Below are 18,388 nucleotides of genomic sequence, written 5' to 3'. Positions count from 1 at the left end.
CCGCAGGAGAAATGCTAGCACAGGCTTCCAGTATCCGTAGTTTCAGACGCTGCACATCTCGTATCATCTGAAGGCAATCGTCTATGCTGTGAAGATACGAGATGTGCAGCACCTGAAACTACGGATACTGGAAGCCTGTGCTAGCATTTCTCCTGCGGTGTTGCTATCAGTGTGTAGCAACACGGACAAGAATAGGACATGATCTATAATTTTTGCTGGGCCACGGAACGGAGCAACGGATGCGGACAGCACACGGAGGGCTGTTCGCATCTTTTGCGGCCCCGTTGAAGTGAATGGGTCCGCACCCGAGCCGCATTTTTTGCTGAATCAAACCACGGTCGCGTGCAAGAGGCCTTACTCAGATCACCACGGGGCCCCTTGTGGGCCCCTAGCGTCTGCACAGGTATTAGGTTACAATTAAGCCTTACGTTAAGGGGTTAAAATGTCTTTTTTATTCCCCCGCTTTCCACACTGTTCTGTGTGATTTGTCACAAGGCGACTGAAGATGATTAAAGGAAATCATTTTCCATTCATTCCCTCGTATAATATAATCATGAAGAAATTAATCTCTTTTTAAGGCAAAATGACGCGTTATAATCCAGACGGACGAGGAAATGGAGAAAAATCGAACATTCCTCGTGTAACACAAAACTAATTATTTATTTTCATTTATCCTAGATTAATAATATCATACGCCGGGGACAATGCTAGTACCCACGAACTTTGGAGAACATAAAATGGACAAGATGTGACATTTTCTTCAAGGAATTGTCCATCTTTTTGCCACTAGCTCTGAGCTGGACCATACAGCCTGTCTCTGTTTTTAATACCAAAATTGATCTTTTTTATTTTTTTGTATTTTTTTTTAAACAGTGCCACTCTTGTCTAGGGGCCGTTTCTGCAATTTAAAGTGGATAAGGCTTAAAGGGGTCCTCTCCCAAATAGCATTTATCTGTCGAGAAAGTGAATACAAGGCACTTACTAATGTATTGTGATTCTCCATATTGCCTCCTTTGCTGGCTGGATTCATTTTTCCATCACATTATACACTGCTCGTTTCCATGGTTACGAGTCACGACCATCCTGGAATCCATCAGCGGTGGCCATGCTTGCACACTATAGGAAAAAAAGCACCAGCCTATGCGTGGCCCCACAGTCCCGGCCACCAGAGAGGCCGGCTTTTTTTTTCCTATAGAGTGCAAGCACGGCCACCGCTGATGGATTGCAGGGTGGTCGTAACCATGGAAACTAGCAGTGTATAATGTGATGGAAAAGGAAGCAATATGGACAATCACAATACATTAGTTAGTGCCTTGTATTCACTGTATCTACATGATAAATGTTATTTGCTGAAGTGAGAGGAACCCTTTAAGTAAACAAGTCAGGGCTGCAGTATCAGTCACAGCCTGTGTACAAGAGTGGCGCTGTCCGACTTATTACTGAGGGTAACATCAAGGTCAGGGGAGGTGGAAAGAGGTGGAGCTTATCTTTAAAGGGACAGTGCCTCCGAAAAAAAGTCATAGTATCTAATAGCATTACTTTTATGTTCCTGACTTCTGCTTGAAGTTTGGAATCTGAAGTTTCAGCAAATTTCTGCCATAGCAGGTGGTTTAAAGGGTTTCCACCGGATCCTTCAGGGGGTCGTCCAAGTTTGGAAAAACGTAGCTGCTTTCCTCCAGGAACAGCTCCACTCCTGCCTACAGGTTGCGTCTGGTATTACCGCTCAGCTTTATAGAATGATTACCTAGCTGCCAACAGTCCAGTGACAGCCCCTGCAAATTCGAACTGTCCAAGGCCGAAAATGGGCAGGGCTTATGTAAACTCTGCCCGATTTGGGGGTTGTTCTTGGGAGATAGGGTGACTTGTTCCTAATTTATCAAATGAAATGTTGGTTAGTATGTGATTAGGGCTGAGCTGCAATACCGCACACAACCTGTGGAGGGATGTGGCGCTGTGTTCAGGATAAAGAGGCCATGTTTCTCTAACCCTGATCGACCCCTTTAATGCCGGCCTGGGACTTGTAGTAACTATACTGCCCAGTGTTCCATCCACATAATCCTGATGTTTTTCCCATACTCTGGCCTGTACGTCAATATCCCTTTAAATCGGCGAAATAACTGTGCCGACTACTTGACGACTGGTGTTTCACAGCGATTAGTATTTATGAGGCCGTGAGGCTGTACATGAAACGTTTACAGGCCCCTTCATTAGGACAAGTGGGATTTCAGTGCCCGATCCTTCAGGTCTGGCAGCAGCTCTCGCCTCTCTCAGCTCAGGGAGTCAGGAGGAATAACTTTCACCCAACAACTTTCATGAGCACCTAAAAACCTAAATTAAATGTCCATGTTCAAGGCACTAAACCTAAAGGGGTTATTCCAGAATTAATGTAAAAACATGAAAATCAGACATCATATAGAACATGACAACCTCTCTCTAACAAAGCCAGAACCAGCCCTGTACCTCACATGGATCCAGAGATCTACTCATTCATTTCTCTGCTAGATTTATTTCAAGCTGACAGCTCAAGAGGCGTGTCCTTTCTGCTGCAGCTCTCTCCCTATCAGAGCTCAGGAGGCGTATCTTTTTACTGCAGCTCTCTCCCTATCACAGCTTAGGAGGCGTGTCCTTTCCACTGCAGCTCTATCCCTATCACAGCTTAGGAGGTGTGTCCTTTCTTCTGCCGCTCTCTCCCTATCAGAGCTCAGGAGGCGTATCTTTTCAGCTGCAGCTCTCTCCCTATCACAGCTTAGGAGGCTTGTCCTTTCTTCTGCATCTCTCTACCTATAACAGCTCAGGAAGCCTTTCCTTTATGCTGCAGGGGCCACACTGCTGGTATAGCTGGTTGTCCCTGCCAAGCCGTGGCCTGGGCACCCACACGCAATGGGACCTGTTGCAATCTCCTACCCTGGCACGCATCCCTTTCATTCTCAGGACCGGCGATGAGACCTCCACCGATCATAAAGAGATTGCACCTCTCGGTCATCAGCCACCACTCTATAAGATGGGGGATACATTTCTGATCCCATGTCAGGCCAGGAACTGCACCACGTGTAGCCACCTGAAGGACACTTCTAGTGATCACAAGTCACAATGTGATCATCCAACATGAGGAAAATCGGGATCGGACCACTGCTCCGCCATTGATGAGCATTGGGGGGGACTTGCCATGGAGACACCACCATGTGTGGTCAGCTTGAAGGATGATAAAACCTTTAGCATGGACTGTCATGATGAAGACCTTAGAAGGAGGGAGCTGAAGACCTGATGGGGTTAAGTAATAGGATTCAGATATCCACCATTATAAACTCAGAAGAGCTTCGTGTCTCCAGGCACCCAGGAGGATCAACTTATTTTCCTTATTGCTAAAACCAAGAGGTCTACGTTTATTTAGGAGCCTTTGAAGGCCTTTTAGTGCTGATCTGTATTCTTTTGATGTTCGAACTGTGGAGTAAATTTCAGAAGTTCTGACATCAAAAGAAGCACAAGACAACTGGTGAGAGTGTAAGTGGCTCTTGTGCAGATTCATTAATATAAATTGAATTTTCACTCTATAGCGGTATAGGAGAAACGGCACAGACATTAGCCAAGTACCTTCCATCAAAGATATTCCGCTCCAGTCTCCAGTAAGATACATTTATCTTCTTGCCAGGCTTGCTTTAAAAACCGCTGCCGCCATTCAGTCTGAGTACTTGTGTTCGACAACATATTATGTAGATTGGGTTATACCTTACCAGACAATATGCACAGGCCTGGGCCGCAGTTCTGTTCTCCCTGATCTACCTATAGATAGTGGATTTGGTTCAAGTCATTTTACAGTCAAGGATGATGACCACGTAGCAAATCACATGTTCCATACTGCTCACCAGGGTTGTAGTTATAGAAGGTGCAGAGGTCGCCGCCACACCAGGGTCTGGATGCCTGAGTAGATCCAAAAGCCCCTCTACTACAGTTTGTGTGTGATACCTGAGGAAGAGGTTGGTCCAGCCCTGAAACACGTTGCTATTTTGCACAAATCTTCTGCTGTCATCATTCCTAGCATCTGATTGGTTACACAGTGTTCTGTCTCCACCCCTGCACAACTCATCTTCTGCTGTCATCATTCCTAGCATCTGATTGGTTACACAGTGTTCTGTCTCCACCCCTGCACAACTCATCTTCTGCTGTCATCATTCCTATCATCTGATTGGTTATACAGTGTTCTGTCTCCACCCCTGCACAACTCATCTTCTGCTGTCATCATTCCTATCATCTGATTGGTTACAGTGTTCTTACTCCACCCCTGCACAACTCATCTTCTGCTGTCATCATTCCTATCATCTGATTGGTTACACAGTGTTCTGTCTCCACCCCTGCACAATTCATCTTCCTCTGTCATCATTCCTATCATCTGATTGGTTACACATTATTCTGTCTCCACCCCTGCACAACTCATCCTGTGTTGCTGTCATCATTCCTAGCATCTGATTGGTTACACGGTGTTCTGTCTCCACCCCTGCACGACTCATCTTCTGCTGTCATCATTCCTATCATCTGATTGGTTACACAGTTCTTTCTCTCCACCCCTGCACAACTCATCTTCTGCTGTCATCATTCCTGACATCTGATTGGTTACACAGTGTTCTGTCTCCACCCCTGCACAACTCATCTTCTGCTGTCATCATTCCTATCATCTGATGGTTACAGTGTTCTTACTCCACCCCTGCCCAATTCATCTTCTTCTGTCATCATTCCTATTATTTGATTGGTTACACAGGGTTCTGTCTCCACCCCTGCACAACTCATCTTCTGCTGTCATCATTCCTATCATCTGATTGGTTACACAGTTCTTTCTCTCCACCCCTGCACAACTCATCTTCTGCTGTCATCATTCCTGACATCTGATTGGTTACACAGTGTTCTGTCTCCACCCCTGCACAACTCATCTTCTGCTGTCATCATTCCTATCATCTGATTGGTTACAGTGTTCTTACTCCACCCCTGCACAATTCATCTTCTTCTGTCATCATTCCTATTATTTGATTGGTTACACAGTGTTCTTACTCCACCCCTGCACAACTCATCTTCTGCTGTCATCATTCCTATCATCTGATTGGTTACACAGTGTTCTGTCTCCACCCCTGCACAACTCATCCTGTTCTGCTGTCATCATTCCTAGCATCTGATTGGTTACACGGTGTTCTGTCTCCACCCCTGCACAACTCATCTTCTGCTGTCATCATTCCTGACATCTGATTGGTTACACAGTGTTCTGTCTCCACCCCTGCACAACTCATCGTGTTCTGCTGTCATCATTCCTAGCATCTGATTGGTTACAAAGTGTTCTGTCTCCACCCCTGCACAACTCATCCTGTTCTGCTGTCATCATTCCTAGCATCTGATTGGTTACACAGTGTTCTGTCTCCACCCCTGCACAACTCATCCTGTTCTGCTGTCATCATTCCTGACATCTGATTGGTTACACAGTGTTCTGTCTCCACCCCTGCACAACTCATCCTGTTCTGCTGTCATCATTCCTAGCATCTGATTGGTTACACAGTGTTCTGTCTCCACCCCTGCACAACTCATCCTGTTCTGCTGTCATCATTCCTAGCATCTGATTGGTTACACAGTGTTCTGTCTTCACCCCTGCACAACTCATCCTGTTCTGCTGTCGTCATTCCTAGCATCTGATTGGTTACACAGTGTTCTGTCTCCACCCCTGCACAACTCATCTTCTGCTGTCATCATTCCTATCATCTGATTGGTTACAGTGTTCTGTCTCCACCCCTGCACAATTCATCTTCTTCTGTCATCATTCCTATTATTTGATTGGTTACACAGGGTTCTGTCTCCACCCCTGCACAACTCATCTTCTGCTGTCATCATTCCTAGCATCTGATTAGTTACACGGTGTTCTTACTCCACCCCTGCACAACTCATCTTCTGCTGTCATCATTCCTATCATCTGATTGGTTACACAGTGTTCTGTCTCCACCCCTGCACAACTCATCTTCTGCTGTCATCATTCCTATCATCTGATTGGTTACACAGGGTTCTGTCTCCACCCCTGCACAATTCATCTTCTTCTGCTGTCATCATTCCTATCATCTGATTGGTTACACAGGGTTCTGTCTCCACCCCTGCACAACTCATCCCCTTCTGCTGTCATCATTCCTATTATCTGATTGGTTACACAGTTCTTTCTCTCCACCCCTGCACAACTCATCCCCTTCTGCTGTCATCATTCCTATTATTTGATTGGTTACACAGGGTTCTGTCTCCACCCCTGCACAACTCATCCTCTTCTGTCGTCATTCCTATCATCTGATTGGTTACAGTTCTTTCTCTCCACCCCTACACAATTAATCGTCTTCTGCTGCCGTCATTTCCGCCATTCTGACTGGTTGCACTGTATTCTCTCTCCCCCCGTGTACAACTCATCATCTACCACTCTTATTATTCCTATTATCATATACAGCTTTGTCACTGGAATATAAGACACGATAGAGGGGATTCTGCACTCCAGACCTCTGGCCTCCAAAAGTAGGGCCTAGTTGTGCAGACATTTGTGACTTTTTGTGATCTTACACTGCTCAACCCCAGTTTTGAAAAGTGGATGTGGCTAGTTCTGTTAATGTGACATTTAAGAAATTAAAAAGTTGCACAAATGTCGCAAACTCATCAACATCTGAATATTATGGGTCAGACTCCTGGCACCACCACTAAATTAGCTTGAAGAGTTTGAAGAGGTTGCGGTGCTTGGGCAAGTGCTGCAGCCTCCTCACAGCTAACCCAGCACAGCGCCGTATAGTGTGTAGTGGCTGTGCTTGGTATTACAGCTCAGGTCCATTCACATGGGCCATGTCTCTGGCTTAGGAACAGGCTGTAGTGATCAATGGAGCACCACGGTCTGGTGGGCACTGGGCAGTCCCACTGATCAGAAACTGATGTCATCCCAAGGACAGGTCATTAGTATTTTATTTCTGGGGGGAAAAAACTTTCATTAAAGCAATGGATACATTGTAATACATTTGAATTACTTATCCCGTTCGAACTGATTTGCTTGATGGCAAATGTAACGTTTCTTTAGATTGCTTCCAACTGGTTGAAAAGTTTTCTGTCGAAGATATTCATTCGTTAGTCATTATTCTACTCCTAACACAACGGCGTCAGCGTCTTACAATCCGGGCTTTTAGGCAGCGCCAACCATGTGAATTACCGCTCTGTGGAGAGAAAGTAATATTTTTCCTAAATTTGTTGCTCACTTTGCCACTTAGCAATTATTTTCAAGTACTGACACATCCATGCATGATGTAGAGCGCACTTCAGAGGCTCTTAATGCGCCTGTTGACGACGGAAAAATAAGAGAGAAACAAATATATGTGTCATTGTTCCGAAGTACCATTATACCGCACAATAGTGCGAGCGCATGGTAATCTGGACAAGGAGCCGAGCGCTCCGTCTCCTGTAAATGGTCGCAGCGGGTAATGTTTGTGTAGATGGAGCCCTTGTCAGGATCGCTCATGTGGGGGCTCGCTTGACAATGACACTTCACAGGGGTCCAAGCATGGCGTTATTACATCCAGAATAAAGAGTGGCGGCACTTTTCAGTATGTACAGGCAAAGTACGTGGGCCTGAAGGTCTCCTGACCTAAACATCAGTCCCACAGGACAGGGCATCATGGTTATACATGCCAGGGCTATTCGGCATTCCTTGGACACCATCTGCATTCGTTGCAGACCTTTTATGCCCCCCGGAAAAACCGGAGCGACCCGAGGGCTAGTGTTGAGCGAATCAAAGCTGAACGAATTGACTTCGATTCGAATTTCCAGCAAAGCGTAACTTCCTGGCGCCCTTATAGTAGCGTTAAGGCGTAAAAAAAAAATATATAAATATACTTACCTTATCCATTTGCTCGCGACAAGGTGTTTGTGACCATCTTGATAGCAGAAACCGTGTGAAATCTTGCGCGGGGTGACATATGACATCACCATGCTGCTGCGCTGGGCAGGCAGCTAGCGTGATGACATGATGATGTCATAACGCGACCGTACAAGATGGGTTTCATCAAGATGGCCGCCACAAATGGATAAGGAGAGTATTTTTTTCTTTTTACCCGATTAACCCCTGAAAGGCCAAAATTGTAGCCTCAGATGCCGTGATCAGTGATGAAGGTGGCATCTGAGGAGTTCAATGACGGGGATGGGTCACAGTAGGGATCACCGTTCACCGTAATTTCACCCGCTACATGCAAAGGAATGCGCTTTGTGACAAAGTGATTCGCCACAAATTGAATTTTTTTGCGAAATTCGGCGAAGCAACTGAATCTAATTTTTCATACCTTTGCTCATCCCTACCGAGGGCTTTACAGACGCCCTGTACTGGAGGGGAAAGGATTAGCAGGCCCAATCCAACCTTCCTTAAAAAATCCAGGCCCAGAATGGACACTTGAAGGGATTTTCCAGAATTAGATCAACATAGATGCTTTCTTTTCAAAAACAGCGCCACTTTTGTCCACAGGTTATGAGTGTTATTGCAGCCCAACCTCATTCACTTCATCTGAGCTGCAATACCACTACGGATGGACAGGGACGGATTCAGTGCCTCTTAGGCCCCTAGGCTAAGTAATGTCTGGGAGCCCCTGACTCTTTTACTCTGCCCTGTACTGCTGCTAAACTTTGCCCCATTGCAGGGCTAAACGCCACCCCATTGCACCTCTATTATAGTGACTTTTTAGACGCCCCCCTATATAGTACAATGCCCACTTATGTGCCCCCACAAAGTATTATGCCCCAACACAGTAAAATGCCCCATATGTTCCCCGACCACAGTATAATGCCCACTGGTATGCCCCCAGCACAATATGGTTCCCTCACCACAATATGGTGCCAGTTATGTGCCCTCAACACAATACAGTCCGCCTTTCTGTGCCCCCCAACACCGCCAGTCACAGAATGAATAGTGGGACAGGAAGCTGGCGGCTCCCTGCTTCACCATTGTATTCAACTGTATCCATATCCCGCAGGCGCAGATGCAGTTGAAATTAATGCCGCTGAATCTCTGGGGTCCCCATTGCATGGTTTGCTTAGTGGCAGCTGTATCTTTAAGAAAGAGGACTTGTTTCTCTATTCATGGACAATCCCTTTAAGACCTTTGTCCATGGGCCAATGATCAGGCAGAGGAGAAGTCATGAGAGCGCTCATACCAGATTATGGACCAGTGGTTGTGTTTGTCAAATGATCAGATCTTTCGTACAGACAAGAAAAACAGGGCAGTTGCCACTGATACAACGTAACTGCATAAGGGACAAACGATCGTACTGACGATCATTCATTCCCCGTGTAGTTTCCATCAGCCGATGTGAAGGCTATCGAAAGGAGTGCTGGTCTACTCGATTTATCGGCACTGGTTATGGCCTTGCATTGTCCCATCTAGAAAGACCCTTATCAAAGTCCCAACAAACGTCTACTGAGAGAACAAAGCGTTCCTGTACTTTTTATACATATACGTATTTCCAACCTAAGTACAGGCATGTGACCGCTGAGCCTCTGCAGTGATGTGTCCTTTTTGCACATGTGACGGCTGAGGCCAGTTATTGGCTGCAGCAGTCACATGAATGCAAAGTCAGGTCATCACTTCTAGTTCGGAGAGAGCACTGGAAATAGCCGAGGTTGGGAGCCATGGTGCTGGAACGTCGGGACTTTCAGAGTTTAAGTACAACCACCCCCCCTCCTCTACCTAAGTTTACTTTCTAGTTGAACAACCCATTTCATTTTGATTCAGCCATAATTATTGGATTAGGTTCCCAAGATTTCCAAGCACATCGATGCCATGTCCCAAAAGAGGTGGCCACACAAGCAAAGTCAACCTCCAGTATAGATATGGAAGCACCACTCTTAAGCAAGCTTGACATGGAGTAATCGGGGCCCTAAGATGGAGTCAATGGTCACTTCTAAGGCCCCCATAATGCATTGTGCTTTATGTATGTAAAGGTGTATACCAGACCGGCGTCCTTCTCTACTGAATCTTCAACCTGTCAATTAATACCGGAATCAGGACAGATCCAAGAACTCTGCTTCCCAGTTAACCCCATCACCATCTCTCAGGAGGAAAACAAGAACTTTTCATTCACCATCCAATTAATAAGACGTCCCCGAGCACAAAGTGCAGTTCTCTGAACAAGGCACGTTCTGTCATCAAATGACCTTCATTTCAAATGCTTTATTGAATTAATTACTGTTAATTATCCTCCTCAGCAGCGGGAGATACAGGGAATGGAGATAGATTGTTCTGCTTGTTGGAAACCAAAAAAAATCTTCATTATAGATTTGTTGTAAATTGTTTCCAAGATGCCCCATGTAAACGCCAGTGGGTTCTTCTGCAAGATGAACCAGGGATACTCTAGACACCACTGATACACTGTGTGAAGCCTTTTGAGGTGGTGGAGCATGTGTCAGGGATTCACACTTTGGTGTCTTTGAGTATAGTTGAGTTGAGCTGAGCACTACTACTACTACACTGGAATCCAACTAGCTTGGTGATCAGAGATGGGAGCTTCAGAACCTCAGTTGCTTCCTTGCCTCTGTTCTCATGGTGGGCTCTAGCCTCAACCTGCCCAATACGCTTGATCAAAGCTTGTTAAATCCAGGTTGTGGCCATTACAGTCCACGCCAGCCCATTCTTTCTCCCTCATAGAGATGAGCGAATGGATTCCAAAAGAATTGGGTTCTTCACCAATTTTACAAAAACTCTTCGAAACAAAGCCAAAGTTTTGGACGAATCATTAATTCTAGCGATGGAAACAGGGCAGGGAAGATGAACATGGAGGATCACATGACACTTGGTGGGGACCGGCCAGCTACTTTGCAGTCAGAGGTAGGATATTTGCTGGTCTACTAGGCGCTGTGCTAGCTCTGACGCCATTATGAGCTCAGCCACTGATGTGATGGGACATGTCTGCCATGTCTCTGACAGACATCGATTAGACACACAAGCCAGCTATTTTAGGGTAGGGATTGTGAAGAACCTATATTTAGGTAGAATTAATTGCTTGGTTTTATCATTAGGGACACCATATAGGCAGTTGTGTTTCTTCATGTGTTGCACTCACTGCCCGAATATCATATAAAGAGACAGTACTCTTTTTTCTGTACATGAGCCAGCCTCTTTAGTCCAAAAACTTCTTGCAAAGCTTCTACGGCTCATAAGTGTTTTATATGCATACTTCCCAGCATCGACAGCAGCATAGATTTCACTGTGTGCGCTGCGCAATTGCGTCTTTTTCTTTCCTAAAACCTGTTGCAATTTTTCCAAGATTTATAAGTGCCCAATTAAGCACATTTTAGTGCATCAATACCAGTGTAGAGTGTGGTCTCAGCAAGGGAATGTTTAATGGGGCCCATATTTTTTACCCAAAAAAAGTTGCCATTTTCTACCATTTAAAGATGGGTCCTCTCACATAAGCAAGTAGCATTTACTATGTGGACACAGTTAATACAAGGCACTTACTAATGTATTGTGATTCTCCATATTGCCTCCTTTGCTGGCTGGATTCATTTTTCCATTACATTATATACTTCTTGTTTCCATGGTTGCGACCACCCTCCAATCCATCAGTGATGGTCATGCTTGCACGCTATAGGAAAAAGCACCAGCCTGTGTGCGCTCTCACGGTCCCGGCCACCAGAGCGGCCAGCACTTTTTCTTATAGTTCGCAAGCACGACCACCACTGCTGGATTGCAGGGTGGTCGTAACCATACCATGGAAAGGAGAAGTGTATAACGTGATGGAAAAATGAATCAAGCCAGCAAAGGAAGCAATATGGATAATAACAATACATTAGTAAGTGCCTTATATTAACCTTGTCTACATGATAAATGTTACTTGCTGAAATGAGACAACCCCTTTAAGTATACTGCTTCTTCAGATACTAGGGCATGTATGTATACATTTTTGTTTTAGAACAAGCTACTACCTCTTCTGATACTATCCTGTGTGTCCAAAATATGGGACAATCTTTGCAACATTTAAAAAAACAATTTAAAAGCATGACATCTTAGGACGCAGTGTGTTTTTGAACATGCTGTTACCACTGTCAGTTATGAGTAATATAGTGTCATTCTTACATTATTTGAGAGCATAAAATTTGAAAAAGAGAGTAACAAATATGTCCTAGGAGAACCTCAGGGTGTCAAACACAAATTTTCAGGCCGGTTGAAGAACTTTTGATTCAGGTAGAATCAATTCAGACCCAAATCTAATTCTTTGACCAATTTGTTGGAATCGAACCCGAAACAATTTTCAAAAATTTTCCCTTCTCTTCCCATCCCTCCTTTTCCTCAACATGGGTCAACTAGTCTCTCAAGCAGACCATATCTCCACCACTACCTCAAATCACGGAGATACATCACTGCAAAGGTAGCAAGTGATTCCTAGCAACGTCCACCATCCCTTTGAAAACTCTTCTGCCCCCCCCCCCGAGACCAAGATATCTCCTACTTACTCAGGCAGCATTCCTTCCCCTCAGGTGCAGCACGAGTTGTATAAAATCACTTCAATTACACATATTTATCTAGCAGTGACTACTTTGCCTTTTATCCCATCACGACTCCACGGTAGCTGACACAATGGTTACTCGGGTTTTGCATAAGGTATTTATTCAATGACAGTTTTATTTTTACCTAATGTGTTTCAACTCGAGACCCCCGACTGTGCACACTTGAGTCATGATATTCACCAGCCATTGCGTTTACGAACAAATGTGTCAGGGATTTTATGTCTGCAAGACTTTAACCAGGTCTATTCTCACCACAGTAGGTCTGAATATTTGCATTAAATCCGTGATGATTTACTGGTTACGGTTAAAGTCACACATTTGGGAACAGAAATCCATATATTTTTGGGAGAGGCGTTGAGTGATCAATGTATGATATAGCGGTGCCTCTGAGCAATGGGCAGAGGGTACTTACCTGATGCATTAGGTTATATCTAAACATGGCAGATATTATCAATACATTAGTGAAATTTTACAGACGGAACATCCAGCATGGCTGGACAACTTCATGGATGGGACCCAGTAGAGTCTTTGGGGCACATTTATTAAGACCGCCGTTTTAGACGCTGGTCTTAATAAAGGCCTATAGCTGGTGGTGGATCCACTGAGTTATGAAGAGGCGCCGGCCTCTCCATAACTTCGGCGCATCCAGCGCCAGTTCTAAATGCTTCCTTGCTGTCTTACATTTAGACCTTTTTCTACTCTTAAAACAGGCATATAAAATGATAAATGAGACGGGCCTTCCGGCGTGTCCCCTTTCCCGCCCATGCCACCCCCACTTATTTAGACCTGGCGTGATCGAGGAAAAGTCTGCACCTGAAATGTGCCTAATTTAGGCGTATTTCAGATTAATAAATGACCCCCTTTGTGTCTCTTGACCTTTTACCCATACAACCTACAAAATACAAACCTTCTTGTAGGATGTCGGCAATGTGCTCCACCGGCTTTTGAAAGATCCCTTATCAATCATTACCTCATCTGAAAGGTAAAAATGACTACATAACTTAGAATGTTGTTGGCAACTATTCTGACACCTCATACACTTGCATGCAGGGGCGGACTGGGAACTTAAAGTGGCCCTGAAAAAAAAATAAAAGTGGCCCCATTTTGTAGGCAGGGCGTGGAAACACAAGTAGGCAGGGTCAACAATACCATAGTGCAAAATACCATCCCATCATAACCAAATAACTGCCCCAAAAGCTGGCCCTCTGTGGTGGCCATCAATAGCTACCATTATCTTCTGTCCTCCTTCTCCAGTTGTCTATGGAGCAGTGGGCTTAGAAGGTGAGGTGCAGGCCACAGCAGATAAATTCAGGAGGGCATGTGCAGTCTCTGGCTGGGTACATAGGTACCTGATTCTCACAACGTCAATTACTGTTATTGTTGAGAGCTCATTGTGTACCCAGTCAGTGGTAGAGAGGAGGACTTGGGTGGCCCCCTGGGGTATCGGCCCACTGGGAAATTTCACTGTAGGGTCTATGGCCAATCCACCCCTGCTTGCATGCTTAGCTTGGCTGTGGAAAAGGGAGAGGGATGAGTAAGTCCTGAAAGACACTTCTGCCCAACTCATGTCCAACCCATCTTTCCCTCTACATCTGTCATCAAGGGCATACCAGTATTTCTCCATACACATTAGATGGATGGCCAGTCCCACCAAAATCAAGTTTTGGTTCTCCCTCCAGAATATAGACAGAATGACTGATGTAAAGCTATTATTCTGTCTGGCCCTGATTCTGTATTCCAAAAGAGACATAGATTCTCCAAAAAGAACCCACATAATGTAAAGGGTTGACTTCTTTGCACTTATCTTGAGACTAGACTTCCTCTAGCTAGGCTTTTCTCCCTTCAGGTAAGGGGGAGTAAGACATAGCAACTCTTCTATAAACCAACTTTTGATGCCCAGAGCATATCACTTCTCTTCCCCCAAACATAAATAGGAAGGAACTAATAGAGCTCATTGCCAAAGCAGAAGATCTGTCCCATCTGGAGATGTTCCTGTTCAGAACTTGATTGGCAAATCTAAGCACAAAGCAGAAGCCTGAAGAAAAAAACATTTGGTGGTCTCAAATCTCCCACAATTTACACTTGGACATTTACTTGTATGTGTATAAATACTATTTAGGTGGGACTGTTCATTACACAAGCTGCTCAAAGACCTGAAATTATGAATAGTAGAATTGTCCTTTCAACCAGGGCTGATAGTAGGTTGACTGATAACCTCTGTCACTTTTTGGTGTACCATATCAAATCCAAGCAGTACAATTCATATGGTGCATCAACAACACTGCCCAATCAATAAACTAGGGAATGTAGCTGTCCTTCTATAGTTTCAAACACCAAGTGTGGAAGCTCTGGTTGCCTATGTTATTAGTGGTAAGTCCTTGAGCAGAGATAGCATCTTTCTCCTTTTATCTCCATACTGTGTGGCCCACAACCTTCGCCCTAACCCAAAAAGGGAGGCAGTGTAGGGGTTTAAAAAAAAAGATATGCATATTTATTTTTATTTTTTTTAAGCCGCTGCCGCCCTAGGCTCTGGACCCACAATGCCTAGTGCTAAATGTGGATCTGGTCAAAACCAATAAGACGTCAACTGTTAACTTGTAAAGGTTATATAGGTCTTCCCCATTATTTCTTCAGACTTGCCATTGAGAAGGTTCATACCCTTCTCTCCACTAGAAAAGACAATCTTCGTATGTAACCTCATGCCTCTTGCCGGGGCTCAGATTAAATGCAGCCTGAATTCAATTCATTCTTGCCCGATGCTGATAAATGACATTGTTACCTATGAAATATTCACTTTGAGGCTTTTCATCTTTAATAACAAGTCATTTTTTTCATTTTTTATTCTGGTTTCATATAGGTCTGTGAGCACCGGGAACTTTCAACACTGGCTATCACATCGCCATGGAAACACGAAGAGGGGAAAGTAAAAAAAAAAAAAAAAAAATGTTTATCCGAAGATTGCAGTATACAGTTCCTTCAAGATCGGGCCTCAGTTCCTCAAGACTCTTTAATTTGCAACCTCAATTAGTCTATAAAATGGTACACCAGTCCTTGACAGCCTACGATTCTGCATTCTTTGTATTAACGGATCCCTGCCGGAGATATACCAGTGCTTACGAGATTTTTTTTTTCTTTTTGCCGAAAAGACAATGAGACTATTGTTAGGACTACTACTGCTCGAGGCGGAACACACTGATCCTATAGGCGCCTACACACGGTTTGTTTTTACATTGTTGTACCGATTATCGAACCTAAAAGAGTTTGTCTGTCAGATTTGCGTGTACGTGTGCTTCATTTTAACACAGACTGCCTCCCCTAAACCCAGACGCAGCTCGTAGGCTGCGAGCGACGCGTTTCGAGGCAGCATGTTGTGTGCATTGAACCGAAACACTTTTAGAGAAGTACAGCGAAGGATTCCTTAATGGGTTCATGTTAATAAGATTACCAATCAGTAGTTGACAAGAAGGCAGCAATGCAAAGCTGGGACAGCGAAATAACGCATTAAGGATACATCCACATTGCAAATAAAATGTAATAAGATGCCACTTAAACACATTGTAAGCCTGTCAGAAGTAATTAGAGGGTATTAACCCCTTCCTTAGCAGAAGACGATGGTACTAGAAAACCAGTTGGTCATAATGGAAGGGATTGCACTTAATGGTACATGCTTCAAAATGTTGCATCGATGAGTTTCCTGCATCATGACAACGCCTTTCTCTGCGAGGATATCCAAGAGCCTGGCTTCTTTTTGGTGCTTTAGGGTCTGCAAAATGTTATTTCTAAGTGGTCTGTGCACTCTTGTGACATAGAAGGTGTTATAAGAATATGCAATCGTGTCTTCGGGGAAAAGTAGAGTTTGTCGAGCGCAGTTTACTATTTGAATATCTATAAAATTGTAAAATAGATGATAATATATATATAGAATACAGCAGGTGGAATATTTTATAATGAAAAGCTCAAAGCGAGTCTGCCGCCTGGATCGACTTCAGCTTTTATTTTATTTTGTAGGTAGTGAGAAACAGGTGCCTCTGGCCATCATCAACGTCTATTTACTAGTTAATGGTCCCATTTTTTTCTGGGACTGTCCAGCAAACCAGACCGGAAAAGGGGTCAGCATTTGTTAGAATTTGCATTAAAGGAGACTTTCCTGGTCTGTACTGGGATCCTCCCAATAGAAGAGATGGGAAGAACAAGGTCATGGCTTTTCTTTATTGCTCTTTTTGTTGTTTTTATGTAATTCTAATTGGAACAAGTTCAAGACCTTAGAGCCAGGCTAGACTTTCCTTCACCCAGGCAAAAACACTCAGTTTCTGTGTCTGTTGACTTATTGATACCCCTGGCACTGATCAGTCAAGATACATCCTCCACCTAGCTAGATTCCTGGAATGGGAGCAGGTCCAGGAAGCTGAGAGATGAGGAGCTGCATCATGGGTTTATTGTCTTAACCTCTGACTTTGGTGTTACTAGTTGTTGCTCTTTCTTTGATTAAAAAGAAGAGGCCACACAATGTCATCGACTTACAAGTCAAACCTAACAAGCTACTGTTTATTCATTTGGAACAAGAAAAAAACAAAAAAAAGAGCTTGTAAGGGGTATAAGTTGAATACCTCCAACAAAGTCTTCAGGTCTATTATACTCTGGGGAGCCCTCCCTCTCTATCTCTCAACCTGGTGTGGACTACCACCCCGAACAATCTACTGTGTTGGAGACCCCCCTACCTCCAAACAACTCTCCGTATCTTAGCTTTTTCTTGTGAATTTGGCACAGGAGGAGCAGGCTATGAAGGTTACCTCCACTCACACCATCTCCTGACAATTTGCCAGTCTGAATGTGCCACCAATCACCCGATGAACAAGCGATACTCGTTCATAGGGTGATCCTGCCGCTCGTGCAGGCACTCTATTCATAGTCTCTGGGCGGCAGATTGTGTGGTCTAAACAGCAAAACCATGATTCTGTATGAGGACGAGGGATCGCAAAAGCGACCATGTAATTGTGCGGTCTCCTTCACTGAACGAGAAGCCGACTGCCGGGAAGGAACGCTTCCTTCCTGACTATCGGCCGCTGCATCGCCCCGTGTAGACCCAGCTTTACTCACTACATACAACTAATAAAGTAATAATTAAATATAATATTAATTAAAGGTAATAATTAAAGGTAAAGAACCAATAAGAGTCACACAGTAGGATAAAAGCTACGGTAGGCAAAATCTGGGCAGAAGTTTTCCTGTCCTTAAATATTAAGCTGTCGAGCTCCAAGTACGATAATCAGTAAAAGAGTAGAGAAGCATCACTAATGGTTTGTAATCTACTGTAATCAGTTTATCTAAATGCCTTTAAAAAAACTATTTCAGACTTTTTTTTATTTTTTATTATTATATTTATGTTCATACACAACCAAATTTTAAAGCCCCACCTAATTGGAAATTGGATTTTCTGAAATGTACAAACGCCTCTGAGCCAATTACAAGATCTTACCAAATTCTCATAGAAAAAAGAAAGGGAGGCTCCAGGCATCCAGGATATTTTCCTATCTCAAAAAGTTCTGTAATTAATATATTTAGAAAATTACAGAAAGCTTAAACAATATTTATTCCACGCTGTTAGCTGGTAGTAAGAAAAAAGAACAAATAGGGCTAGAAGTAAAATAACATAAGGCATTCTTCGTGAAAAAAAGATAAAATACATATAGTAAAGGTTCCTTAGCCATAAGGTGTGGAAAAAGCTGAAAGCATCTGGCATGCTTAATATGGCGTTAAGACACACTGAGAGGAAAGGTCGCATCTTGGCAAAGTGCCAGTAGAAAGTGTATTCTAGATTGCTGGCTAAATCTTAAAATAAAGCACCTGAAAA

At 44.0% G+C, this 18,388-nt stretch overlaps 1 protein-coding gene across 1 annotated transcript in view; it reads left to right on the top strand.

The window, feature by feature from the left end:
* The window catches only part of CDH13 (cadherin 13), a 530,998-nt gene extending 512,973 nt beyond the window's left edge, over positions 1–18,025 (top strand). The window contains exon 14 of the mRNA XM_040409712.1: positions 15,395–18,025. Within this exon, the coding sequence (XP_040265646.1) occupies positions 15,395–15,402 (8 nt within the window). The 3' untranslated portion in view covers positions 15,403–18,025. The remainder of the gene's footprint in view (positions 1–15,394) is intronic.
* The last annotated feature ends 363 nt before the right edge of the window (positions 18,026–18,388 follow it).

Source organism: Bufo bufo, chromosome 10 (genome assembly GCF_905171765.1).
Source record: "Bufo bufo chromosome 10, aBufBuf1.1, whole genome shotgun sequence".
NCBI lineage: Eukaryota > Metazoa > Chordata > Amphibia > Anura > Bufonidae > Bufo > Bufo bufo.
Note: the sequence above shows the minus strand (reverse complement) of the source record. Positions and strands in the feature narration are given on the sequence as shown.